This window comes from Spea bombifrons, chromosome 4, assembly GCF_027358695.1.
Source record: "Spea bombifrons isolate aSpeBom1 chromosome 4, aSpeBom1.2.pri, whole genome shotgun sequence".
Lineage (NCBI taxonomy): Eukaryota > Metazoa > Chordata > Amphibia > Anura > Pelobatidae > Spea > Spea bombifrons.
The window spans coordinates 106,620,745-106,648,501 of record NC_071090.1 but is presented as its reverse complement, the minus strand read 5'-3'; the positions used below and the strand labels follow the sequence as shown (position 1 = coordinate 106,648,501).

Sequence of the window (27,757 nt, the reverse complement as noted above, 5' to 3'; positions counted from 1 at the left end):
TTTATAATTTGCTTATGCTCTTGCCTCAGCCTTTTGATCCCTGCCCTCGCTGCATGACGTGTGCTAAAAGAGGCCATCATCTAAAACTGGAGGGTCAGAGGGTCAGATGGAATTACTTTACTGAGAGGTTATAGATAAGTGGAACAGCCTTCCAGCAGAAGAAGTAGAGGGTAATACAGTGAGGGAATTTAAACATGGGATAGGCATATGGCTCCTGGATCTAAGACGAGACCAACGACTGATTAAGGTTTAAGTCTTTACAGCAGGAAACGGGCAGACTAGAAGGGGCCGATCTGGGGCCGATCAGCCATTGTATTGTATTGTGTCAGGAGATCAGGCACATGTCATCATAAGTATAAACTTTATTCTATGTAAAAGGAAGTGGAAGGGATCACTTCCTGTTTCTGTCCAATACCATTGTGCACATTAGAACAACAGGCTGGATATGGATCATACCAACTAATAATCTCAATATCACACGTTTCTCTTTCTCTTTGTAAACAACAGAAAACTAAAAGCATATTTTTAAGTCTGTATTATGTGAAATAACTTCAGTCCCTTTCTTTAATTACAGAATTTTAGTTGTTTGAACCTCATACAGGAATTTGTACCGGGAGGTTCTCCAAAGGCCTGGCAGCTGGGTTCTAGTATTCCGTTCCAAATTGGTTTTTATTACATGCTTTTTGTGGGAACCTTTTCCAAGGTTTCAAAACCAGTAACCGGCTGTCTGCCAAACAATAATTCTGCCGGTGACTTAGCACATTTTAAGGGAAACGAATAAAAGATCAAAAGGTAGATGCCGGCTCCGGAAATGACCGGGCAAGGTAGAACAAAACCAATCAAGCTTTATTGGCATCCTTGGACGCCAACAAGTCCATGCGTTTTGGCACCATGTGTGCTCGTTCACAAAGCAGCCTGTATTACAGGCGGATAAAACACTATCTCTGGTTGCTCAAAGAGGTATTCATTATTGATTGAAGTACCCTCGATGTCCGGGCCAGGCCCCCCACCCAATTTCCCTTCACCCAATAACGACAGACACCAGAAGCTTGGCTTGAAAAGGCCACAGAGAATTTTATTTATTAACCAAGTCAATGCCACGCAACCTTAGGCCCAACATCCATAAACATAAATAATTAACAAAACCCAAAACTAGGAACCACCACAAAGGGAAGGACAAGATGCCCAAACCCAAACCTGAGGCTTCCAGCACCACCTACCGGGAACCTCTCACCAAATTCTCTCCCCCAGAGCATTCACACCCCGTAGATGCCTGGTAAGCTACCAACTGGGCTATCAAATGTTTATGAGAAAACACATACACATATACACATACACACTGGTCCTATGCCAACGAGCGCATAACAGCTTGGATATCGATTGGATATGGATCGATATCACACAGTAAGTAAGTGGAACAGCAGAAGCGGTAGAGGGTAATACAGTGAGGGTATTAAACATGCATGGGATAGACATATGGCTCCTGAATCTACGACGAGACCGACGGCTGATTAAGGTCTAGGTCTTTACAGCGGGAGAAACAGGCAGATGAGATGGCCGAATGGGTCTTATCCACCAAATTCTAAGTTTCCTTCTGTATATTTTTAGGCATTCTCAAACAGACAGGGATTAATGGTAGTCCAGGCTTCAGCTGCCTGGTCTCCTCTTTTTTTGTCCTACCCATTTTTAACCCATAGTTTTTTTTAAAAAACCCAATGGTCTTTAGGCTACTTACACCCATGTTTTTCCTGAATCTCTTCCCCTTGACTTTGTTTTAGCGATAAGTAAAATGACTTGTTTCGCTTGTTTGGGAAGGGTTCCTCCTTATCTTTTTTGTTTCACATTTTAATGTCCAGCTCACCCGTTGTGTGGCACTGCTGAATATGACGGTGCTATATAACACAATAAATAATAAACTACAAATAACTATTGAAAACGAGCGTTTATTAAAAATGTAGAACAAATACATTTTACAGAAACTGCACAACAGAAAATATACAATTTACACAGTTCCTCGCCGCAGTGTTAGTATGTGTGTGTGTCACAAGGCATGTTAAAGGAATGTAGCATGTCAAGGTGTATTCTTTATAGGCGTGTACTAGATTACCTTCATATAAACAACATGAACATGTTATATTTGCATCTGTGAGTATACACGATGTATATGTGTTTCAGGCCTATACCATCCAACCTATTAGATGTCCCTTGAAATATGCAATACTTGGAGGTATACGTTCATTTATTAATGCTATTAAAAAAGGTTTAGAATATTTTGTTCCTTATTGTGAATATTTACATGTTTTCTGAAGCTATGTTTTTCTAGAACTAGTCTGGGTTTAGTGAGGGCAGCCGATTAGCACCAAATCGTCGCTAAACTTGAAGATTTCCTCGCAGAGGGCGGACATCGTCTTGGCGCAATCTTCGTTTGTGGGTATCTCCTCTATCCAGGACCCACCGTTGATCACATAAGATTTCCTGCGTAATTACAAAGAAGATAAGGAAGTTAAGATGGCTGCTCCCATGGTATACACATACTACGGGCTTTAATAAACCAAAACAAAAGACATAAAAAGCAGAACTAGGTAAAGAAATGTGTTCATAAAGATCTTCTCGTGTCTGCGTATAACGAGGAAGTTGGCCTTTAAGGTCCCGATGTCTGCGTCTGTTTTTTTAGGGGTTGTAAATAGAATATCCTGCTGCTGATACTCACTCTTTTTTCGTTTCCCAAATGTCCTCGCTACGCCCCCATATGATGTACGAGCGGCCCTTGGCCAGTTTTAGGGTGTCTCTGCAGCTCCGGTGGCTGAAGAAGTTGCGTTTGCTCGCCTCTTTTATCTCGTCGGAACCTTGGAGAGACGAAAGGGATTTCCGAGGGTGAAAGTGTGTCACCCAAGATAAAGTGGGTGAGAGAAAATGTCTCGATGTGAGTGACATTTAATTAACACGCCAAATGAGCGCTTCCCAAAAAATATATCATCGGATAAGAGCAGATAGTGGGGATCATGGGCCAGTTGAGGATCCTCTGGACCGGCCCAGGGAGCTATAAAATCAATGGAGGTCCATGTGGCCACCTCGTGATGCTCTGCAGCTAAGCCAGAGAGGTGGCTCTTTAGGTATAGTGGGTGGGTTGCCCTGCCCTGACAATGCCCCTCAAATGGCCAGCCATGCCTTATGCACCCCCCAACACATTGGGAGGCTTGCCAGTAGCCTAGGCTTGCTCACTTAGAGTCATTCCTGTCCTGGTCCATTAGGGAGCCGGGAGATGGTGGAGCAGGGTTGTATAGGCAAGCTGAATGCTGGAATGTGGCTAGGCCATAACGTTCAAAGTGGACAAGGAGTGCATGGAACTGGGTGGAGAGCCCGTGGATTGTCCGTTTTCAGCTGTGGAATATTTCCAGGGCAAATCCGTAGAGTTCCCAGGTATAAGGGCTAGTGATGCATGGGTGGACAGAGGCACAAGGTGGCTTATGGTGGTATATATCGGGTATGGGATTAGATGGGGTAGGGAGAGCATGTCACCGAGGGACACAGACATAAAGTGCTCCTGCGGAGGGGTAAAATGGTATGTGGCGTAAGCCATGGCCATTGTGTCCAGTTCCCAGATGGGGCTGCATTATCCCACCGGTGATAAATAGCCAAGATGTATATTTACCCAGCTTAATGACTTTGGTGACCGTCATGGTGTAGACGTCATATGCTCCACTTTTGTCTATTTCTTCCAGCCTGCATTCATAAACTGCAAGAAAGAAAATATTCAGACTAAAGTGACAATCACGTGCACAGAATCCGTGACAGAACATCGCTTGGTTGGTTGGTTGGTTTCTGGTGTCAGCTGATGACATCATAAGCACACATCTGCACTACGCAAATGATGAATATTGTTGTCTTCTATCATAGATGTTTGATCACTATTTATCCTTAACTCTAGATCCCAATACATGGAAGAGAATTTAGGAGACACGTCAGCCATATTCCCCATATTCCCCTCTTGCAAAGTTAAAGGGGAAGGGTTCTGCAGACGTTCTTTAATATGCTTCTGGAGACTCTGGGTACTTCTGGAGAATCAAATAAGTCTACTTTACTCACCAAAATCTACTCCAGCCTCACATGCCGCATCCACGCGTGATTTATAATCCAGTTTCCCCTTGTGGCTGTTCTTTAAATTACATCTTTCTGCAAACAAAATGCAAGCCGGTGTTACCTTTCGTATTCACGACACAACAGCCTCACCGTTTAGCTAATACAGCCCTGTGTCGTATCGCCCACGTCGCACACAGTACCTGCCACGCAGTGACACTCGGCACCTCTGCAAATTTTTTTCAACTCCCCCTGTTCCTTGGTCGGGTGGTAAAACTTGGTACAGCGGTTTTCTATAGACGGGATAAGAGAAAATGAGAGAAAGAGTGTGACCGCGCATGGAGAGGAACCCTAATGATACTCTGGGATCCCTATTCTCCAAAGACTGGTCTATAAAAGTGGGTTTACATTTTAATGAAAAATATTTTCAGCCTATTTTATTCCACAAAAGATGGAATTTAGGATAATTTTTCCCATTCCTCTCTCACACCTTGGGGTTTTTTTTTTCTTATTTTCATTCTCTATTTTTTTTTTTGTATTTTTTTTGAAATTGGAAAATTTCTCAATAAAATTGATTTACAAAAAAAAATAAAAAAATCTGGGATCATTTGCACATTAGGAGTTACATTTTCCGATACATTTTTGTAAAAATTTATTAGGTGGTCCAAAAAAATAAAAAGTAAATAAAATATATATATAATATAGAAAATAAAATGCATGCTAGGTGGTCGTTGCGCCAGTATAAGAAATACAGCCATGAATTTTTCCTTCTGATACATTATACCGTCTCAGAATTCTGTCCTGTGTTTCTGCGGTGAATGCGTTCCTATTTTTTAGCTCTGCACAGGGTTAACAGTAAACACCCCCTAGGGTAACCCTTCATGTTACTGAGAAGTTTCTATGCCACGGGGGACCTCTTCTGCATGTATGAACTTGTAATCAGTGTTCTAATCGCATGTTACCCAGGGAATAGTATTCATATATGGTGACCGCCGCCGGCTGCAGAATTCCAACCTCGAAATGCTGGTGGATCTTGAATTTCAGGCATTCATCCTCTGATCTGGACACCTGCGAGTCAGAAAGAGCAAACAAGTTATATATAGAGGCACCCCTGAGAATAACACACCCTCCCACAGGTGATGGTACACTCTGACAGTGGATAACACACCCTCTCACAGGTGATGGGACACTCTGACAGTGGATAACACACCCTCTCACAATAGATGGTACACTCTGACAGTGGATAACACATCCTCCCACAGGTGATGGGACACTCTGACAGTGGATAACACACCCTCTCACAGTAGATGGTACACTCTGATAGTGGATAACACACCCTCTCACAATAGATGGTACACTCTGACAGTGGATAACAGACCCTCCCGTAGGTGATGAGACACTCTGACAGTGGATAACACACCCTCTCACAGTAGATGGTACACTCTGATAGTGGATAACACACCCTCTCACAATAGATGGTACACTCTGACAGTGGATAACACACCATCTCACAATAGATGGTACACTCTGACAGTGGATAACAGACCCTCCCGCAGGTGATGGTACACTCTGACAGTGGATAACACACCCTCCCACAGGTGATGGTACACTCTGACAGTGGATAACACACCCTCTCATAATAGATGGTACACTCTGACAGTGGATAACACACCCTCTCACAATAGATGGTACACTCTGACAGTGGATAACAGACCCTCTCAGAATAGATGGTGCACTCTGACAGTGGATAACACACCCTCTCACAATAGATGGTACACTCTGACAGTGCATAACACATCCTCTCACAATAGATGGTACACTCTGACAGTGGATAACACACCCTCTCACAATAGATGGTACACTCTGACAGTGGATAACACACCCTCCCACAGGTGATGGTACACTCTGACAGTGCATAACACACCCTCTCACAATAGATGGTACACTCTGACAGTGGATAACACACCCTCCCACAGGTGATGGTACACTCTGACAGTAGATAGCGTTCTGTATCACAGTTGATACAGTGCACTGTGGGCATTCCGAATAGCTCAACTAAAAACCTCATCTGAATCAGCTAACGATCATTTTCAGTAGATATCACCCATTCTTATTTATTCTTTTAAATTACACATTTTTCCACACTTGTGGAAGACTATAGTGCCGCACTATACAACGAACACAAAACTCGAGCCTGTTGACCACCTTCAGGAAGATGGATACCCACCTTGTCCAGGTAGATAATGAGGGAACCGCGGTCTGAAAGTTCTGTATCCATCTCAAACTTTGATATGTATCTTTCCACTCTGTTTGTCAGCTAGAGAGAAAAACCAAGACAAAATCAATATAGTTACCCTTAGCAAAACTGCCTCTGATGGTATTCCCTGGGGCTCAAACCTCTGGGGTAATTGTTGATTGCAGAGAATTGTGACTTTAGATAGTTGATAGGTCTAGGCTTATCATCAGTGGAATCTCCACACTTCTTTATGTGTCTTCTTTAGGACCATCGGGGAGTAAGAGGTCCCAGAACTAGTCTCTAGGACTTCACAACCAACTTCATTGTTGAACTAAAGAAATCTTGAGAGGAGCGTCACAATGTCATATTCAACACCGCTTGACTTGGCTTTGTTTGGGCGTTGCTCAGTGGTTTTAAAGTTCCCTTTGTAAAATGGCAACTTGAACCTTAGTGAACAGAACCCCAAATATTTCCCTAGCCACACTGACGGACAACGAACCGTATTGAGATCCTCCATGTCTGGTTTAAACCCAGTGAGAAAAGACACATCCACAATGGTCATCGTAGAATCTGTGATTCCTTGGAACCTGAAGAAAGGAAACAGCGGAGCGGTGGGACAGGCACTTCGGATCACACACGTAGACAGTGGCAATGCTGGTTTTGAACACACATGGGTCATCTGTGATCAGGAACTTTAGAAAGTGTAAATTCTAAACAAATGTGGCAGGTCAATGACATATCTTCACGTAAATGCGTGCCTTACCTCATACAGATGTTAAGGTACATGGATTTCAAGACACCATCAGGCTTCTTTTCTGAAATTTAACAAAACAGCAAATAAGACCGGTAGCCCTTTCCCTTTAGTTTTCATGATGGGAGTTGGAGTACCCTCAGCTGGAGTCAGATGGCTTCTTAGCAAGCACTTAGGCTGGCTTCTCTCATTTTGCGTATCGCAATCCATCTTGAGTCCTGGCCACCTTACCGTTTGGCGCATCCTCGAGGGTGACCGAGAAATCGAAATTCTTGCACGAGACAGCTCCTTCAGCCATGGGTGCGTAGTACACGGACATGACCTAGGAAAAGGTTACAGACCTGATATGAAGCCTCTGAGATTGTAGTTGCTGAGTAGGGCATCCCTACAGGATTAGGATTCCCTAGGTTGGGAATTAGGCTTTAAACGAGGATGGTTTAAGGTTCTACGGGTTTTACGGAGATGCACATTCTATAATTTACATGCAATTTTGCAGGACCATAGGAGGTGAGTTAGAAATGCAGGTAGATGTGAGGTTCTTTGTGTTTAATAATGGAACGTGAGGTGCAGTGCAGGTTTGTGATATGTCTATGGAATGCTTGAACGATACGCAGCGTGGTTATGGAATGTTCTCCAGCTCCCAGAATGATACAAGGCATCGCCGATTAGTGTAACCCCAGACATTACTCACCGTCAGCGTGCCTTGTCCTTTCCCCAATGCGGACACCGAAATCTTGCCGGTAATCGAGGTCTGGTGGAAAAAAATAAAAAAAAATTCTATAGCTCTTGTCACCGGTGCACTCCAGGAACGATAACATAAACTGAATATTTGTAGCTCAACAGTTCAACCCCATCTGAATGACCAGAAACCCTTCTTTATAATGACTAGCTGGCAGCTTGATCACGTTGACAAGTAGGTTGAGATAAACAACTCACCTTCTCGCTGTGACGGAGCATGTAATTGTCTTGATTAATCCTCCAAGTTAATGTTTCCCTTCTCCCCGGCAGACTGAGGGACACATCCATCTTAATGTCATTCATAAGCGGGACTTCCATCTGGTACGCGGAGAGCGCTTGAAACACCATTATGGTGGCCTAAAGAGATGAGAAAGTCTCAGTTTGAGATTCACCAGGTGTTGACCCACTCCCAAGTTCCTATCCAAGGTAGCGCACCAAAAGATTTTGATCCTACCTGTGTGGAACCGTATCCTCCTCCATAAAACCTCTGCTCGGTCAGCCAACGCACGACTGGCGCAGCCAGGTGGTACCGGCCGAGTTTGAGGAGGGCAAGCAGGGCATATGAAGTAGCTTCTATTACATACAGGTCAGAGGAGGCATCTGCCCAATGAGTGGAACCTAGAAGCAGTACATCAGACGTCAGTACGTCACACGGGTGGGTCTTTCCAAGATGGTTTCCAAGATGCTGCATTGCATACGGTATACATGCTTGAGACCACATGGAATGAGAGCCATGAAGACGAGTACGAGTGCCTGACCCTGTTCGGAGCCCTACTTAACAGCGCATACGTATACGTGATGTTTAGTCTGATCTTATTGCAGCGATAATTTATATCTGATAACCTATTCACAACCTGCAAGTGAGGACCAGCTCATTAAAACAGATATGTCAACATCGGGGTCCTGCACGTACCGTACGAAGACTTCATCAGCTGACTGTGATCTTGTAGCTTTCCCACCAGGACGAGCGCATAGGACACGATACAAACAGTGTACGGCTTTTTCAGGTTTTTAAGTCGGCCCTCCAAATAATCGGCACTTTTGGCGATGCTGCCCGTCAGATTCTGAGGGATAAGAGATGGAGAAATCGGATTTCTCGAAGAAGTTGGTTGCAGGACCTTCACTTTGCGTGGACTGGGAATATTACACACTTATGGGTGGGTATACATACATAACGGCGTACAAAGTCATCTTACAACCTACCGGCACCTCTGCTTTACAATGTTCTTCCGACTCTGCTAGAGCAATCAGGACAAACGCGGTCAGAGAAGCGTCTGGTTCGGTTCTACCAGAACCTCCCTAGAAAGAAAGGAGGACCTTTCAACCTGACAGCCTTCAAAAGCATGTTCTTCTGAAGGTTCGGAGGTTTAGATGGAATGTAGGGAAGTTTTACTTTACTGAGAGGATGGTAGATCCCTTCCATTCCATTCACCAAATTCCAACTTACCACCATCTCACCATGGATGACAGGGGCATCCTCTTGAAATGCCCCATTGGGTAATTGTTTGTTAAGGATCAACCACTTCACAGCCCCACACAGGACATCTCTTTCAATGTAAATTAACTTAAATGCCATGGAAAAAACCTTCACAACGTAGGCAGTGAGCCTGGAGAGGAGATAAACGACAAAGATCGAGACTGAAGACCGATCGAGGCATGAGACCCCCGGGCCCGGATCTATACCCCAGAAACAGCCACATCCTGGGAAGAACCAAGCAGCGTGGGCATTTTTATTAAACGCCTAGCTGGATAGAGTAGAGGCTCAAATGTAATGTGAGGAAGTTTTACTTTACTGAGAGGGTAGTAGATGAGTGTAGCAGCTTCCCAGCAGAGGTGGTAGAGGCTTATACAGTAAGGGGATTTAAACATGCATGGGATAGACACATGGACCCTGAATCTAAGACGAGATGAACAACTAGATGGTTGACTAGACTAGATGGTCCGAATGGGTCTGATGTCAGATTTTTCTCACCAAGTGCTGGAAGGTCTGTTGGTAAAGGCTGAGTATGAGTTGTCAGATTTCCGGTACACCAGCTGCTGACCATATCCTGTAAAAAAACAAACACAATCAGTCGTTATCCCAGTGTATGAAACGTGCCCTTCAATGACCTAATCCTTAGCCCAGTGGCTGAAGCCCACTCGAGAGTCGATCATTATTTTTGTTGCTACCCACTTCCTCTGCCACCGAGTTCCACTGATATCAAGAAGGTTCTCCCGATAGAACTCTCTGCCCATTGCTGCGTCCCTTACCCTGTTGAATGGTTTTGATGGCCTCCTCTCTCCGGTTGATCCCGATTTTATCCCACTGGCCAGTGGCATCCAGATAATGTGTGGCTATCACACTTGGAGTCATTGACATCATATTCTGCTCTCCACAACCTGAAGGCACCATGATCAGATGGTTCAAGTTTGAGCCGTCAATTGAATTCTCCAGGGTCTCCCCCAGAAGGTCTCCTGAAAATATAATGTTTGGGGAAAGTGATGAAAGTTGTTGGGACACATTTTGGTCAAATTCTGCATAATCTGTGTCTGTCCAACTCACATAAATTGCCTTATAATACTTAAAGGCCTATGGCCCATCTATTCTGCCCGTTTTTCCTACTAGACAAACACCTTGACTTCTTATCATACTGCCTGTGCGTAGAATTGCTCTGCCTTACTCATCCAACCAGACCCTCTGACTAATGAAAGTCTATGGAGGAAGGGACTTCATTAGCATCGCCATAAAGCATCAGCTCAGTGTGGTGTTTGAGCAGGAAAAGTCCCCATAAATATCACATGACTGACAACAATGGCGGCTTCCCTGTCTGCAGATAAAGGGAGTTTATCGGAGCAAAATGAGTTATAGGTCAATGCCGACCTATGCCGGTTATTACTGTATACAGCGCTGGGAATTATTACTGTATACAGCACTGCGGGGTTATATTACTGTATACAGCGCTGGGAGTTATTACTGTATAGCGCACTGCGGGGGTTATTGCTGTATACAGGGCTGAGGGGGTTATTGCTGTTACCTAGCTAGCAGAGATTGTATCTGAGATGAAGTCTATATGTCCATTTCTGACCTTTCACGCTGACATAGGTCTCTGGCTCAGTGTTGGGGACAATGTCATTCAGTGGGACGGCATCAATAATCACTCTCTGGACTCCTTCAGCTGCAAAGTAAAAAGGAGAGAGAGCATTAAGGGGACATATGCATGTGGAGAGGGGAAAATTCCATTGAAATCTTCCCAAGGTCATGAGTAGACCCCATAGAGTCATTTAGGAGATATGAGTAGAATGGCCTCTGCCCAAACATGCCACTTCTCAATAAACCTAACCACGTCAACCACTGGAAGAACCGGAATAAAGTGTCAAGATTTACCGTTCTCGGAACGTAGTGGGTCCAAGACGATGCTCTGGATGGTTTTGACGATCCTCATCCCCTCAGGCTGTGGCAGAATGAAATTGGGTTGGTTAGTGGACTTCCACTTTATGTTTATGGCCAAAAATATAATCAACAACAGAGGGTCCCGAAAAAGCCTCCAATTCCACAACCGGACATATAAAGTCAACGAGTCCGGAATACTAGCAACTTATGTCTCCCGGTGACCCTAAGTTACTTACCACGACCTTCAATGTTTTGACCACTCCATCTGAGTAGAAGATGTCTCTGACCAACGCCTTCACTTCTACCTGCAACTCCCCGATCGTAAGAGGCACAATGACGAACGGGATAACGATAGAACCTTCAGCGTCCAGTTTCACCACCTGACGGAAATTGTTCTCCCGCGTTGATGAGCTGCACATGTCCTTATTGTAAATCAGATCCACCAGCACCTGTAAGACGGTCAAAGGAATCATACCGCTGAAAAGGGATGTTTTACTCTACTGAGAGGGTGGTAGATAAGTAGAACAGCCTACCAGCAGACGTGGTAGAGGCTAATACAGTAAGGGATCAAGACTACTTGATCAGCATGGACAACAGAACTTGAGCAAGGATGAAGACCATCACCCCAGATTCCACCACGTACCTCAACCTCTTGCTTCACGTAGCTGTACAGGACGACCCTGATTTCCACTTGCTCGTTACGCACAACGGAATAGGGAAGACGCAGGTCAATGAAGAAGTCTTTCCGGACCGTGACGTTAAGCGACTGAGCAACGCAGATACCTGCGGGGAGGTGCATACGCGCATGCTTACACTGGTATCCATTAGCAAGGCTGGCCATGTTCATGGACCGTATAGGGGTACTTTTTACAGTAAATCCCAAATGCATGTCTGTATTAAACATTGTTAATAATTCCTTCCTTGGGTCTATATCTATACATATCTTCTGACCTAATATTAACCCATACATTGGCTTTCTGTACCCTCGACCGTCCACTTAAAACTATCGGTCATCTATAAAGATCTATTTAGGACAAACAAATGTAAAATTGGCATTCCATTTGGTTACCTGAAGTAGGACTCATGCTGATCGCCAAAAACTCCCAGGTGGTAATGGAGTCCGGGAGGGACGCTGGGATGGACTTGGATGAATACCTGTGATTGAAGGAAGCAAAGATGGGGTGGGGGGTCCTCTTAAACAAAGCTGACAGTACTAGATACTTTTAGGGGTCCAGACGCAAACCAAAAAGATATACTCAACAAATGGTTCCATCTACTGCTATTATTGACTTACCCTCATCCTTTCAAAGTCCCACCTAAAATGTCTTTAATAATAAAATGTATTATTTTGGGGTTAGTTAGGAATAATACTTAGATATCTCTGAGATGAGAATCCAGCCTTCCCATAAGTGAATGAAATACATTCTTACACACAAGAGAGTCAAGCAGCTTATCGAAGAGCTCAGTAAGTTTCTATTGATGGGTTCAAGGTAGCAGCCATCTTGAGTTACCCTGGACAGAAAAGGTCCATGTCGTCCCATATCAACCTTCTTAGTCAATAGCCCATAAGGACAATGCCCATCTCTATTTTTCAAGCCAATTCTGCCCATTTAAAAAAAAAGAACTGTTTCAGCGACATTTAGGGTCAACCAACTGCATCTGAACTCAACTACAGCTCCAAAGATGTTTAGCCAGCTTCTTGTCCCAGCACTGCTGGTCGGCTGTGCCTTCTGGAGGTTGTAGTTCTCAGCAGCAGAAACTCCATAACCTCCCTAGCCTACAGAGCGATAGTAAATAACTAGTTGTATGACTGTTGTTTACCCATCACGATCTGTGCTCATGGGCAGGGTATCCACCCTCCATAGCCAGCTCTCGGAGAAGATGCTTCGAGATAGAATGTTCTTCATTTCGATGTATTCCTCGTCATCATCTTCGGTTGCAGCTTCTCCGGTGAGCAAAATCGATGAACGATGGTGGTCTGGCGTGGGGAAAAAGCACAAGACTTAGCAGATTGGAGGAAAAAAGCAAGGAATGGAGGACATATATATGAGTAGGGAGGGACATGTGAAAACAGGAAATGTGAATGAATGAATGTTTCAGCATCTTAACACAAAATCTAGGGCCACACTTCACTCAATGGCGCCATGTCCACTGGGAGTGCAAAGTGGCCATACTGCAAAAATAAGCTTAAATTTGCCTTTTGGTGGGCCCCTCTGCGGCGAGTCTCCCTGTTCGGTCTCGGTGCCGGCTTGTAATGCTGAGTGCCGGAAGATTACCTCATTTCCGGCGCTCAGCATTACAAGCCGGCACCGAGACCGAACAGGGAGACTCGCCGCAGGACTGCTGAAAGGTAAATAATGGGGGGAGGCGGCAGGGACGGAGGGAGAGGAAGGGTAGATAAGGGGGGGGCAGCATTTTAAAATTCGCCCCAGGCGTTATTTTGCCTTTAGGCCGGCCCTGGTCCAGCCCGTCCATTTTCTGTTAGCGTGTGTGTTAGTAGTCACATGTATGTCATTGCGTTTCTCGTTGCTTCCTTGTGGGGATGCATCCCGGTTCTTACATTTATTGTATATGATGCGTGGTCTTTTTCGGCCTCTGACCACTACTGGCTCGAAGACGAATTTGCAGCACTCCAGGAAGATCGCTACGCAATCACCACCATCCATGACGTACGTAGCGCGTCGCGCGCATGAGTATTTCATGAGGTTCTTCTGCATCCCGTCCACACAGCACTGACGCAGACGGCCATCTTGATATTGCTTCACTGGGGAAGAAACAAAAACACCAGAAGTCATTTCCCTGACGCATTTTTTCACACTGCCGTTCAACTAGTATTTTACGTATATCTGCGAAAAGCATTGGGCGTTGGACTCAAAATCCAATGACCCCCCCCCTCGTTTATACGAGCAATAATTCATTTCTCCCAGCAGAGGTGGTAGAGAATAATTCATTTCTCCCAGCAGAGGTGGTAGAGACCTTTTTCAGCTTGTGCTCCTGTAAGGATAACAGAACGTTTCCTCCTCCTCCGCGCTTCGGGACATCGCAGCTCTGCAAAGAGAAGTTTTTTGAACTTTTCTTTATTTCATAATTTTTTTTGATGAGTTCCCACCTTCCTGCTATCAGCCGGCTCCTTCACCCATCGTTCGGTTACTGTGATGTGGCTCCCGATCTTTGTCGTTTTAGTTAGAACTGAAATCCAGATATATTGCAATGACCTGCGTAGCAGGGTCTTCCTCCCTCAAATGTTGCAATATATCATTTATCTACAGCCTAGAATGTCCCCAGGAAATGGTAGGTGCCAACATTCTACTTTCTAGAGTGCTCTCTGGGAGGAATTAGAAGAGACTCAATAAGAGGCCCTTTTGCCGAAGGCCCCCCTTTGGATCCCACTTGGACTCCCTAAAAACGAAGGTCTTTGGTGTTGGCTGTGTATTATGGTCTGGCAATAACATACCCTGTTTTCCATTGGCCGAACCCAAACCCCTGTGCCCATCTTTCCTCCCCCCGATGCCCCTTTTTTTCTAGGATCTTAGAGTGTTTGCAGGGTGTGAGGGTATCATGGGGTTCTTCAGCCCTAAAAGTTTCATTTTTAAGCCAGATTTTTCAGGCTCCGACGCATATTATTCGGCACGTTACTAAAACTCATCTTACCCGTTCTTGTTGGGTTTTTAAGACCTGTGGTGGTATCTATAGAAAGCCCAGCATCTGTAAAGACTCCCTCATTATTCCTGCCTCCTCCTGGAGAACAACCAAGGTCACTCTGCTCCACCTCTTTCCAAACCTACGGGCAACGTTTCGCCAACAATCAGTCATTCAACCAAATTATTATCCATGATGGCGTCAGGATTAATTTATAGCTAATGTATGAGACGGTGAGGCGGTTTCTGCTTGTCCTGCATCCTCACCTTGGATTGTGACAACCTGTTTTTTCTGCTGAGGACATAAACGGCCCTGTCCACCGCCACCAGTCCAACGTTAGCTCCGGGGTCTCCTGTGATCCTGAGATTAAGAATGGTCCCTGGCTCCTGTATTTTACTCTTGTCCTGGGAAATTTCAACCTGTTTAGAGAGAAAATATGAAGTCCACAATTAATAGGGATTTTTGTGATTCTATTGGTTGAATTCAGGGCCGGCCTTAGGGGTGTGCGACCTGTGCGACCGCACAGGGCGCCATGGTAGCAGGGGCCCGGGACTTAACTTAAAACATCGGGGTTTTTTTTAAAAACTTTATTTAACATCATTCATGTTAAATAAAGTTTTTTAAAAAAAACAATAAAAAAACGATGCTTTAATCTAGGTCCCGGGCAGGGGCGCCGAGCGGTTGCTCGTGAAGTTCTCAGCAACCGCTCGGCGCCCCTTACTCTCCGTGACTCCGTCGCGGTGCCGGCATCTCATGTTGAGCGCCTCCCGCTCTCACCGCAGGACTCCGGCAACAAGGTAAGTGGGGGGTGGGGTGTAGTTTGAAGGGGCAGAGGGGGGGTGTAGTTTGAAGGGGCAGAGGGGGGTAGTTTGAAGGGGCAGAGGGGGGGTAGTTTTAAGGGGCAGAGGGGGGTAGTTTGAAGGGGCAGAAGGGGGGTAGTTTGAAGGGGCAGAGGGGAGGGGTAGTTTGAGGGGGGGTAGTTTGAAGGGGCAGAGGGGGGGTAGTGAGGGGGGTGGCGCCAGAGGAGTAGTCCGCACAGCGCGCTACAACGCCTAAGGCCGGCTCTGGTTGAATTATCGTTGAATAAGAATAAAAATGTTAAATAATAAGATCCATCTTATATTATCTTCAGCTTGGTACCCTTTGCCCCTGTGCAACTAGGTTATCTGCTTGGACCTGGGGTCATCCTGGTGTTTGTGATTTCCATTGTCGGGTGATAATATAATATCAGAAGGTAGACTTGTGCATTTGTATTTGCATATTTGTATTTACCAAAGTTTGGTGAACTTGGCAATTCATACAAAGCCACGAAAACGAGGCAAGACCCCCACGAATCGGACGAAAATGAAGCAAACGAAAATGAAGCAATGAGTCCACATTCACTCACACTCTTACTCACGCACGTTCTCAAACTCTCATTCTTGTTCACTCACTCTCTCTAAATATTTCCCTAACTTCTCTGCCGACCACTTCACTTTTGCATCTTCTTCATCTTCTCCCTTCTCTTCTATCTTCAATCTATGTTCAATCTTCTATCTTTGGCTGCATCTTTGCGGACATAACCCGGTGGGAACTTCGACCGAAATGGTGGCACTTGCGATGGCGTCCTCTCCCTTATCCTCCAATCGGGGGAAAGGACATCACTGCCGTCAATTTGCCCTAACTTGAACTCGTTTTTGGCCAGTTGCACACGTCTATCAGAAAGGCCGTTCCAACACTTTTTTTTCGCTCCAAATATCCTCAGTGATCCATCTCACCTTTCGTATGCAAGAATCTGTTACATCCACCCAGGCAGAGTCAGATACAATCTCATTGCCGGACTGGGTGGCCACGTAATAAGCCACAATACGGAAGGAAGGGACGAAGTCCTCCTTGATAGTCAATGTCTTTGCAACAACAACTTGGCCTGCTAGCCGAGCCTCTCTTCCCACGTCCACGATCTTTCCTCGGCTCAAGATCTGAAAGTGAGGAGACAACGATGAGGAGACAACGGCAAGGAGACACCGGGGAGGAGACAACGGCAAGGAGACACCGGTGAGGAGACAACGGCGAGGAGACAACGGCGAGGAGACAACGGCGAGGAGACAAAGGCTCCAAAATGATCTATGACCTATGACTGGCTCAGGCTCATGGACATGAGGTCCTGGAGACCTTTTTGTCCTGGGGCAAGTCGTGCTTACCAGATAGGTGACGTGTTTGATTTGTTCCTGAACGTCCATATTCGCGTTCTTGAAATAGAAATGAACGGTTAGGGTACTCCCTAGCTCGACCTGAGATCCCTGCGCAGCAATGTGAAGATAATTCCCTGACGCGCTTTGCGGTTTGTACGCCTGCACCGTGAGCGAGCCCGTTGCTTGGCGGTGTTCGGGAACGTTGTCCGCCTTAGTCTGGACCTAAAATGATATACATCGTATTAATGGGGGCCACTGCGATATATATGTTCTTTTATTTTCAAATACATATCAATGATCCACAGCCTGTATATTCAAGCCCCTTATTTATAAATTATTCGAATAAAATGAGATAAAACCAGATTTTTGACGATGCTGACCTACATTCTGTATAAAGCGCTGGAGCCTAGAGATGTCCCCTAGTTGTGAAAACAAATATTTGGTTTCTTCAATGTCAATGAGTTTGTGGTCTCATTTTTTTTTTTTGACTGGCACCAAAATTCTTTGTGAGCAGATATTTAGTAAAAAAAACCCAAAAAGCCCACCACTCACCTCAAATCTCATATCTGGCTTGTCCTCAACATTGTTGATATTAAATGGAGCCGTCCCATCCTTCAAAGTATTTGAACAGCTTCCATCGCTTAGACAGACCTTAACTCCTGGTGCAGGAGAACCATCAGGGTTCAGCAAAGATGCCTGAAGAAGGTAGTCAGAGAAAGACCATCACTTTCAATCATAACATGGGTCTAACACAAGAAGTTCTTGGTACGATGTGAAGAGTTCTCTGATATTTCCCATACCAATGTACCGTGTGCGTGATCTTCATTCTATGCACACACACGGTCTTTGACCCCAAATCTAAGTTTGGTGGCAGATATTGGCATATATTGACAGATAGGAAATGTGGATCCTGACTCCATTAAGATTTGGGCATCTGAAGTCCTAACGGCTTGGACAATCGATTTAATTCTAGAGCCCGAGCAGATTCCGTAGCGGTGTTACAATATAAAAAGTAAAAATAAAAATGAAATGCTAATAAAAAAAATTACAATAAAATAAAATTAAGCTCTGCGTGAATTGTTGGCGCTATATAAATAAAAGATAATAATAATAATAATAATAATAATAAAAATAATAACACGTTAAGACATATAAGATGGCCCTGCTCTTGTGCGGTTGCAATCTACATCATGTCCTTTGTGTAGCGACTTATCCTAATATATATATATATATAAAATGTTTTTACTCCTTACTATTAGTCTATAGGACAAACCAGGCTTGAAATACTTTGAGGTCTTGGAAAAATCTAACTTGAACCGTGTCTTCACCACGGGGATCCCGGACATTTCAGCTTCCACCTTGTCTGTGTCTGCAAAACAAAAAAAGTGATGGGCTTTAAGGTCACAGAAGGTCCTCATGATTCTTTCAGGTGACCTAAAGACGTCGTACCTGCATTAGTTGTGACTGTGACAGTAACGTACAGGTAGTTCCCCAAGAGCGTGTTCATGTCATGGAACCGTCTGACGATGTCGGTACGCTTCAGCGTGGCCGTTGCTTTCCCGTTTGTAACCTATAAAGGCATAAAGTCTTGCAGTACCGGTACATTTTATTGAGAAATCATAAAAGCTAACAAATTAACACAACTTTTTTAAGTAACGTTCAAATGAAGGTAGGAAAGGGTATCGGTAACAGGTAGACTTGTGCGTTCGGGTGAATCTCTGAAAACGAGGGTGATCCCTGACATAACTAATGAAATATTTTGCTTTATCTGGGCTTAAAGAAGCCACGACTAGCATTTTTGGCGGGATTCCCAGAAAATGTGGTTAAGGTTCAAAGTGGGTACATGTGTTAAGCATGCAGAGTCTAATAAATCTAACAGGTGCTGCTTATTAAGTATTAGCAAATGTAAATGTAACCCAGTGCAGTTATTTTGTCTAATAACATTACAGCTGGGTTGTCATGGATACTGACCTTTCCTTCCAGCACCAGGTTACTTGTCTCCTCTGAGCCAATCAGTATCTCAATGGGACATATGTCAGTTTGCCTAAGCTAGGGAATGTTTCTCAGCCTATCAGAGGAGAGGGTCTAGGAAGAAACTTCTGGAAGAGCAGAGCTAAGCAGGGGAGTGAAGGAGGAAGAGAGACAGACTGTCCTCCCTGTAAGTAGGCCTGAAATAAGCCTGCTGCCTTTAGTGTGTGTACTGCTGACATCCAAGCAGTACATTGAAGTAGAAGTGTGCAGAGAATACAGCATGGTGCTGTATGCTTCCTGAGTGAGAGTGAGAGACTGCAAGTACCCAGAGCATCCAAGTCCTGCATCCTGTACCAGTGAGGTGAAAGCAGAGCTGCAGACAGACATCTGTGTGGGAAGACAGTTATACTCTCAGCCAGGAGGTTAAAGGGACAGCATCCCAGAGCTGCCTGAAGACACTAAGGAGAGGTACTTAACTAATATATTTCAACATATATATATACTTTTCTCCCCGGGTAGCGCTACCTGCATCAAGGGCCCCAACAGTGCACCAACACTGGGACATCTGGGTGGGAAGAACACCTACATTTGGGGTGGGGGAGCGGGTGTTGGCAGTTATCTGTGTAAAATATATATATATATTCTCAGGACTGTTCACCCACTGCTAGAACTGAACTGCATAGGCACAGCAGCTGGGTCTTTATATTATAATACCTGTTTATTTCAATATAGTCTATAAATAATTTGCATTTTAGTTGTGTGTGTTATTTTCTTGTGTGAAAGGGGCCATTTCTCAGTGGGTGGGTTCCCCTACTCAACATAGTATAAATCACTGAGTGGAGGCACTGCATAAAGAAAGAAGATGTCCCGATCTCCCAGCAATTGCGGAGGCTCAGGTTTCCTGTCACCAGCGTCACTGAAATTTGTAACTACCAGCCTGACAGCGGAGCAAGGTAAAAAAAGGGTTACATAAACAATCAAGGGCAGGGTGCAAGAGGTTACCTACAGGAAAAAGAAATAAAAAGCCTATGGTTAACCATTGCAGTGCCAAAGATATATATATATATATATATATATATATATTTAAAAAATCCTATCTCAGATCACAAAGGTGCATATCCACCATCGCACAGTAAAGTAAATCTTCCATACATTACAGACTTTATTACATAATAATAAAAGTACAAATCTCAGGGGTCTGTGGACTGCTGAGAGGCTGTTCCTGGTATCCACCCCCCTCTCATTAAAGTAAGTCGTACTTACATTATGTAAAAGAGGGAGAGAGAGAGAGAGGCTGGAATCCAAGAAACGCCGGAGAAGATGCATCTCGGCGTCAACGGAAACAAAGGCATCATATATATATATATATATATTTCTCAAAACCTCTTACTGTTAATCTTGTCAAACTGTCTGGAATGCTCTTCTTCTCGTTGCCAATCAGCGCTCCGAATATCGCATACGCAGAACCTTCCACCGGATTTCCATGCAAGAACCTTGGGAGACACATAGCAGGAACCTCATAGAAGTCTGGTATAATGGGATATAATTCACTCAAATTTTCTGCACTGACTTGCAGTTCTGCGTTTAGCCACTGGGGGTGTCCAAACTACCTAAATTACTAAACGTAATATTTAATCCCCTGGCTGGATCCCTTTTGTGCTCCTCAAATTGATTTTCTCTCACTCTCTATTATTATATATTATTATATATTTTTTGGTGATTTATATATTTTTTGGTGAAAGTGTGTTGTCTGCCAGTTATATATCAGGCTGCTATATATATATATACCGGTCCTTTGAATACCGAATAATAAAAACAGGACTGCAGTGTCTTACCTGGCAGTAATCTCCACAGAAAATTCATTGTCATTCACATAGAAAAAGTTCTGATCGGCATGCAGCGAGACTTCAAAGCTTGGTAACACTGTGCAAAGAAGAGCGTTGTCACTTAATCAGACATAAAAAGAGTTTATACGCGTTAAAATCCTATACCGCATTATTCCTCCCCGTTCAATCGTATAAAATGATGAAAAACCCCACCACCACTAATTTCACTTCAAAGTAGCCGACTGACTAGACCTAGCGGACCGTTCCCTATATGATTGTAATTACTATAACTCACCGTATTCTTTGACTTCAAATTCCGTCCGGAAGATTTTCTGAGGCGCCACTAGGAATCTAGAAATGATCCGCCATGTTCCCACGCTGCAAGAGGAAAAATATTAAACCACTCCAAACTTATGTGCGATCAGCAACTAGATGGGGGGCCACGCGTATACTGCTGGCGGACCCACACGGCGAGACTCGACCTGCCGCTGGGGGTGGCAATAAGGGTACGTATGGGGCGCTTTTGGGCAGAAGCCTGATTGTAAAGACACCATATGGACTAAAGTATTGGGACACCTGCCCATTACACCAACAGGGACTGGCATCACATTCTAAACACATAGACATTAATATGAAGTTGGCCCCCCCTTTGCAGATATAACGGCTTCCGCTCTTCTGGGAAGGATTTCCACAGGATTTTGGAGGTTTCTGTGCCATTTTTGTCCGTTCATCCAGTAGAGCGTCTGTGAGGTCAGCACTGATGTTGGGCGAGACGCCCGGCTCTCAATCTCCATTACAGTTCATCCCAAAGGTGTTGGATGGGGTTGAGGTCAGGTTCTTCCACCCCAAACTCATCCAACCGTGTCTCTATGGAGCTTGCTTTGTGCGCCTCTATATGGACAAAAGTATTGGGACACACCTCATATTTATTGAAATCAGGGTTTGGGCCAAAGTTAATGTTACCGCATATCAAGACATTTTGGGCAACGCTCCTCTTCCAGCTTTGTGGGGACAGATTGGGGAAGAAACTTTTCTATTCCAGTGAGACTGCGCCCGGCGCACAAAGCAAGCGCCATAAAGACATGGTGGGATACGTAATGAGCAATCAGACAGCAGGGCAAACAGAGAACAGAGAGAGCTTTACACCCAATCTGTATAATATCTATCTATCTATCTATCTATCTATCTATCTATCTATCTATCTATCTATCTATCTATCATCTATCTATCTATCTATCTATCTATCTATCTATCTATCTATCTATCTATATTGTGACAGTCATGTAGGATTGGTGGTGGAAGGGAGGTATGTTTCTCCTAGATTCCTTTCCTATGTGGAGTAACACCTGAGACTTCCACCTGCTAGGTGATTAATTAAGTGAATTAGAGGGTGGATATAAAAGGGAAGCCAGGAGGGCAGGTAGCTCTCTGACTGAGGACACAGAAAGCCTGTCTGTGGAAGAGACCTGTGAGTAAAGGTTGCTGGACATATTATATTATATTATATTATATTATATTATAATATAATATATATGTTGGCAGAGAGAAGCTCTCCAGCTGGTAGTGAGGGACAGCCTATGTATAGTAAGTGCCGGACAGGCAAGGTGTTTCTTTTGTTACTGTTATATTTATTTTGTCCCTGCAACCTTTCTAATAAACCTGACCCTGTGTCAGATTGCACGAATTTACTGCTGTGTGCCTGGATTAAATGAAGACAGCGCTTGTCCCTTGACCTCAGCGAGGGGAGATCCCAGACCTACCTCACAATATATATACGGTAAGTGTATACAAACAGATGCATACTTAGCAATCTCAGGAAGGGGGAAACTCCTCGACACAATCCCGCTTTTGTCTGTGGATGAGAACTGGATTTTATGAACCACAATACCATCTGGATTCTGCAAGAAGGGGGAAAAAACAGTCTATAAGATAAGTACCGTTAGGGAGACAAGAAGGGGTAAGAGGACAGGGCAGGGACCGGCTTAGACGTGCTAGTTTTATGCTAACAAGCTGTGATAGCGACCAGAGTCACAGCCAGAGTCTACTAGACAAACAGCCTGACTCCTTATCATACTGTCTTTGTAAACATTGGAGTGACTCAGTCTTAGTAACCCAGTTGGACTTTATCACTAATGAAAGTCTATGGAGGAAGGGACTTCATTAGCATCGCCATAAAGCATCAGCTAAGTGTGGTATTTGAGCCGGGAAAGTCACCCAAAATATCACATGACTGACAGCAATGGCCGCCTCCACGACTGCAGATAAAGGAGATAAAACCAGGTTTCTATAAATACTGCCTGACATTAATGTATACGACGCTGTTTCCCCCTGTTTGTGAATATGCCACCAAGAAACAGTCCAGTGTGCAGTACTTATTATCAATAGCTCCGGTAAGCCTCACAGATCCTTGTCTTACTTATCTCTTTTATTTACTTTTTTCCCTTTTCATCACCCTATCGACACCACCTCCATCAGTCCCCTCTCCACCTTCATCTTGAAGACTATGTTAAACATATGACGATGAAAGAGGAGCGTTTTGACTTTTGCCCCTACCTGGGTAATTGTTTGTTTCAAGCACACAAGAGGGTTTATAGCACTTAGTCAATAAGACCCACTATTTGATTTATGTTGAGAAATACAGATGGCTGGAACTTCACGGCCGCAGAGACTTTTCTCTTCAGATAAGAATTCGCTGACCAGGTGCTTTTACATAGAATTTGCCATTTTTCCCCGATGTAAAGACTCAAACCTTAGGGCTCTTCTAAGATTCAGGAGCCATATGCCTATCCTGTGCATGTTTAAATTCTCTCGCTGTATAACTCTCTACCACCTCTGCTGGGAGACTGTTCCACACATCTACCACCCTTTTCCTCGCCTTTGAAAATAAACTCCCCTCCTGTATTTTGTTAAATCCCTTTAAGAATGTAAATGTTTCGATCATGTCCTATCTCTTCTTCCTCTGCTCCAAGCCGTATATATGGAGAGGCTATAGACTTTCCTGGGCGGGGGCTATTGGTTTATCCATATACGGTGTACTGAAGATACTGAGGATATACAGCTTAGTGTATACTGTGGATTTAGAAAGTATACAGCACAGAGTACACAGAGAATGTACAGCACAGAGAGTACGAAAAGTAGAACTCACATGAATCTCCACATCAACTGTGCGTGAATCAGGAAGCATGGAGTGTCCCGTGGTGAAAATCCGATAGAGAACTATGAGAGATGTGAAGGAATGAAGAAGGATCAGCCTCGATGGTTTAATACTAAGTGACATATCAACATTAAAAAAGAGCGAAGTCAAATGAACGGTGTGTGCTGTATACAGACGGCCATCTGCTTATGGGAAAGCTAGAATGTGCTACTCAATAGAGGAGGAACGGGTTGGATAAAGACCGATAGAACTGGACAATGTGCTCTGGAAACATGGCTGCCATGATACATTTTTAGAATAGACCAAAAATGGCAGCCTTGGCATTACCAGAAGATCCGGGGGTATAGAGCGGCTTGTCCGTCTGTATGAAGATGTATCCGCTGTGAAATGACACCAGCACAGCTCTCTCCAGAGGACAAGATGGAGACTTCACAATGACGTAGACAAACTGCTTCTTCTCTGGGTCTTTCTCAAAATCTTTAGCGGGAATCTTAAAAAGGGATGGAATTAACAAAAAAAAGGAGTCAATAAAATAAGACTAAGCAAAAAAAAAATCCAAGCTCACTGTAACACTTTCCAGCTGTGGTTGGGGCCACAACCTCCAAACGTTATGGGAGATGAGGTCCATTACTGGCTGAAGAGCGGGATGGGGCTTTGGGTCAGGAACCTCAATTTATTACCTGGCGATAGAGGTGCTCATATCATAAAAATTTTGGAAAATTGAACTTTCATAGAAAAAAAAATGAACCCAACAAGAATTCAAAGTTTCGGCACAAAAACAATTAACAAATATTTGACTTTGCCTCTACCGTTTTTGACTTATTGATGTGTTTTGATGGGCAACTGTAAGGCTTTTCCAGAAGTAGAACCCACCATAACATCACTTGGTGGCCAGTTGTTGGCCAAAAGGACCTTTAAAGATGACCCCGTTCTCTAAATATGTAGACACAGTCTGAAGACACCATCTTCCACACTGACCCGGCACCCTGCTGTCTCTTACCGTTAGGCTGGCCTTCCCCAGGAACCCGTTGGCGCTGTTCAACGACACCTTGGTCTGGCTGTAAATGGTTTTCTTCTGAGGAAAGTCTTGAATTAAGATTTCCGCGTCAAACGCGGCGCTCTGCAGCTGAGCGTCAATCACGATGGTCTCCTGGCTCTCGATGCGCAGGACGCTGGGAGTGATCAAGGTGCATCTGTCGGACAAAGGCGATCATAAAGAAACCTCTTACGTCACACGTGTCAGACTCTAGGTATGTGACCCCCGGTCATTTTTCAATGACTTGTCCTCCATTTCACCATTTCATTGTAACCATTTTCACTTCTCTTCCCCCAACCTTTGGAAAGACCACTTGAAACAACAACCAACAACTTTAATGGGGAGGAATATCCAGGCAGGTCTTGGGAACAAGACGTTAAGGTGGCTCATGCCGTGGTATACACGCAAGTTGGATGAAGTTTATCTTAATTCTGTTATATTTCTGGTGAAGAGCTAAAAAATGTAGGAGTTAGCAAAATTGAGAGGTCAACACAACATTCACGGCTGCTGGCAGGTGGACTATGAGTAAACCCAGCCAGACATTCTCCTTCTGGGATGTTTGGTATGCTGGCGAGGTATGCGTGTGGGAGGGCAGGAGACCCCGGGGGCCGGGGGGGGGGGGATGGCAGTAAAGATTCTTCTCAGGTAGTGCTGGGTCTGCTTGGTTTGGAATGTCAGCCACTTGGGAGAGACAGCAGATGGTTCTTCTGATTCTACTGATGTTCCTGAGGTCATCAGAGTTCTGATTACGTACTTATGAATGAACTAACACCTTGGGTATTAAGATATCAGATTTCAAGGATCCACCACTAGACAAGTGAAGGAGTAGGGGGTTTAAGTTCATATGGTCGCCCCAGAGACCTTTTAAATTTATAGCCTGTTATAGCCCCCCCCCACAAAGCTTCTATTGTACGGAGTTGTTAATGGTGGCAACCAAATGATTCCTTTGGAAACTGTGACTTTCAGAAGGTAAACATTCTGAGTCAGGTTCCCTGTGTTCAAGCAGGGATTTCAGCTGTGATAAAGCAGTAAGAAACGCACCAGTCGGAATACTCAGGTACCATTAAATCGTAACAGAATATGAAGAAGTCCGTTCTAGACTGTGTGACCCTGAGAGTCTGCCCACTAACCCTGACATACTGAGACTGGGGTAAAACCCCCGAGAATCTGTCATTCAGCCAAAGACCCTTGGATTGGGGTAAAACCCCCGAGAATCAGCCCATTCACCCTTGGATCAGCATAATTGGCTTAGAGTTTGGCAGGGGGCCGGGGGCTTAAAATAAGTATAATAGAGAAAAAATATAGAATATAGAAGAATAATAAAATAATAAATAAATAATAGAAGAATAGAAATAAAAATAATAGAAGGAACGGAGAGATTCTATCTTCGCCGAAGTAGTCCTTACAGAAGAAATCTAACAAGTTTCACCATGAATTTCAGCAGGTAAAATACTATTTTATTTTTTACCTAAATTTCACAGAAAAAAAAAATTGGATTGAAAAACAAAAAAGTTCTAGTTAATTAAAATTCATGAATTTTGCCTAAATTTTGCGACTGTTCTCACAGCTGAAATAAACTTTGAGACGAGTTTGAGTGTCAACATAACAAGCCTTTGTTCCAGTAACCAAGGCTGAATTAAGGTATAAATTACCCCATAATAAGGTAAATTGTATTACTCACGGCGGCTGGGCGTAGGATCCTGCGAGGAGGGCGAGCAGAGTCACACACAGCGCTCTGCACCCCATGATGCAGTAAGGACGCCGTGCCCCGTCGGAGGGATGTTTTATATGGGATTAAGACGTTTGGCAAACAATCCCGTTAATCAGTTACTGGGAAAGTGGCCAAAATCAGCCGGCGGGGGAAGTCCAGGCTTGTGCAACACATCACATCGACATATTCCCTAACAGGTACTCCATACCCCCAGATACAGACAGGAGGGGGGACGGGAGGAGTTATAGTGACGGGTCACTTCAATAGTATAATTCAAGGAAGTTTTACTCTGGGGGGGTAGATAAGCGGAACAGCCTCCCTGCAGAAGTGGTAGAGGCTTAAGACAGTGAGGGGATTTAAGACAAGGCCACGGAGACATGTCGGTGTTTACAGCAGTTAAAACAGGCAAACGCGATGGGGCCGAATATAGAGTAAAATGATAGTTTTATTTTTTAATAGAAATAAAAACACCACAGCACAAAAAAACCTCTTAAACCAACGGGGGCAGCTCGTGCAGGACGTTACTGGAAATGAGTGGGGTTGTGCGTACTTGGATGTAACGGGGCCGTTCCCTGGAACCGTCTCAAAACAAATACAGATTCTAGCTGGGTGTCACTTAGATGACATTAGGCTAAGTTTAGTTATGAACTTATAAGATATAAAATCATTCAATTTTGGTTAAAAAACTTTGAGTATTTATATAAATGTAACTTATTACTAAACATTTGTACACCTTATTTTTTTTTAACAAATAATACACCTATATTGATTTTTTTAGTTGTATTAATAGTATATTTATGTATTTGCCTGGGCAAAAATAGTAAATATATAATAAACACTATATAACCAAAAGTAACATGTCACCCACTTCCCACAGTATCATCTTTGCCCCCAAACTTACCAGTGCCATATTTGTCCCTCAAACAACTTACCGGTGCCATCTTTGTGCCCAAAGACACAGACAGTGGTTCAACTCTTATCATTATATACTGAGCCATACATTTGACAATGTACAGCATAACTCCCATCACAATATATTGATCCAGACATTGATGAGGTACAGCATAACTCCTATCA

At 44.1% G+C, this 27,757-nt stretch overlaps 1 protein-coding gene across 1 annotated transcript; it reads right to left on the bottom strand.

The window, feature by feature from the left end:
- Positions 1 to 1,927: 1,927 nt before the first annotated feature.
- LOC128490643 (venom factor-like) lies at positions 1,928 to 26,755 on the bottom strand. Its single transcript, XM_053462622.1, has 41 exons — positions 26,651 to 26,755; positions 24,934 to 25,126; positions 24,261 to 24,423; positions 23,925 to 23,995; positions 22,583 to 22,677; positions 21,075 to 21,157; positions 20,789 to 20,876; positions 20,344 to 20,446; positions 18,432 to 18,552; positions 18,236 to 18,351; positions 17,535 to 17,678; positions 16,992 to 17,204; positions 16,569 to 16,769; positions 15,078 to 15,230; positions 14,824 to 14,953; positions 14,149 to 14,220; positions 13,751 to 13,936; positions 12,994 to 13,150; positions 12,242 to 12,327; positions 11,816 to 11,955; positions 11,409 to 11,621; positions 11,167 to 11,233; positions 10,868 to 10,957; positions 10,053 to 10,256; positions 9,775 to 9,850; positions 9,250 to 9,409; positions 9,006 to 9,101; positions 8,716 to 8,866; positions 8,257 to 8,420; positions 8,001 to 8,159; positions 7,756 to 7,815; positions 7,296 to 7,386; positions 7,077 to 7,128; positions 6,813 to 6,900; positions 6,305 to 6,394; positions 5,040 to 5,145; positions 4,281 to 4,370; positions 4,087 to 4,173; positions 3,653 to 3,736; positions 2,711 to 2,846; positions 1,928 to 2,475 (listed from the first exon to the last, which is right to left on the bottom strand). The coding sequence occupies exons 1-41, from the start codon at positions 26,713 to 26,715 to the stop codon at positions 2,337 to 2,339; spliced, it is 4,983 nt and encodes a 1,660-aa protein (XP_053318597.1). The 5' UTR covers positions 26,716 to 26,755; the 3' UTR covers positions 1,928 to 2,336.
- Between the last annotated feature and the right edge of the window lie 1,002 nt (positions 26,756 to 27,757).

Excerpts from the sequence above, each read along its gene's own strand:
- LOC128490643 (XM_053462622.1), bottom strand. The coding sequence starts at position 26,715 with ATGGGGTGCAGAGCGCTGTGTGTGACTCTGCTCGCCCTCCTCGCAGGA. Across the intron at positions 23,996-24,260 it reads CTATACCCCCGGATCTTCTG|TTCTCTATCGGATTTTCACC; the intron begins GTAATGCCAAGG and ends CATCTCTCATAG. Across the intron at positions 4,174-4,280 it reads CGAGTGTCACTGCGTGGCAG|AAAGATGTAATTTAAAGAAC; the intron begins GTACTGTGTGCG and ends TTTTGTTTGCAG.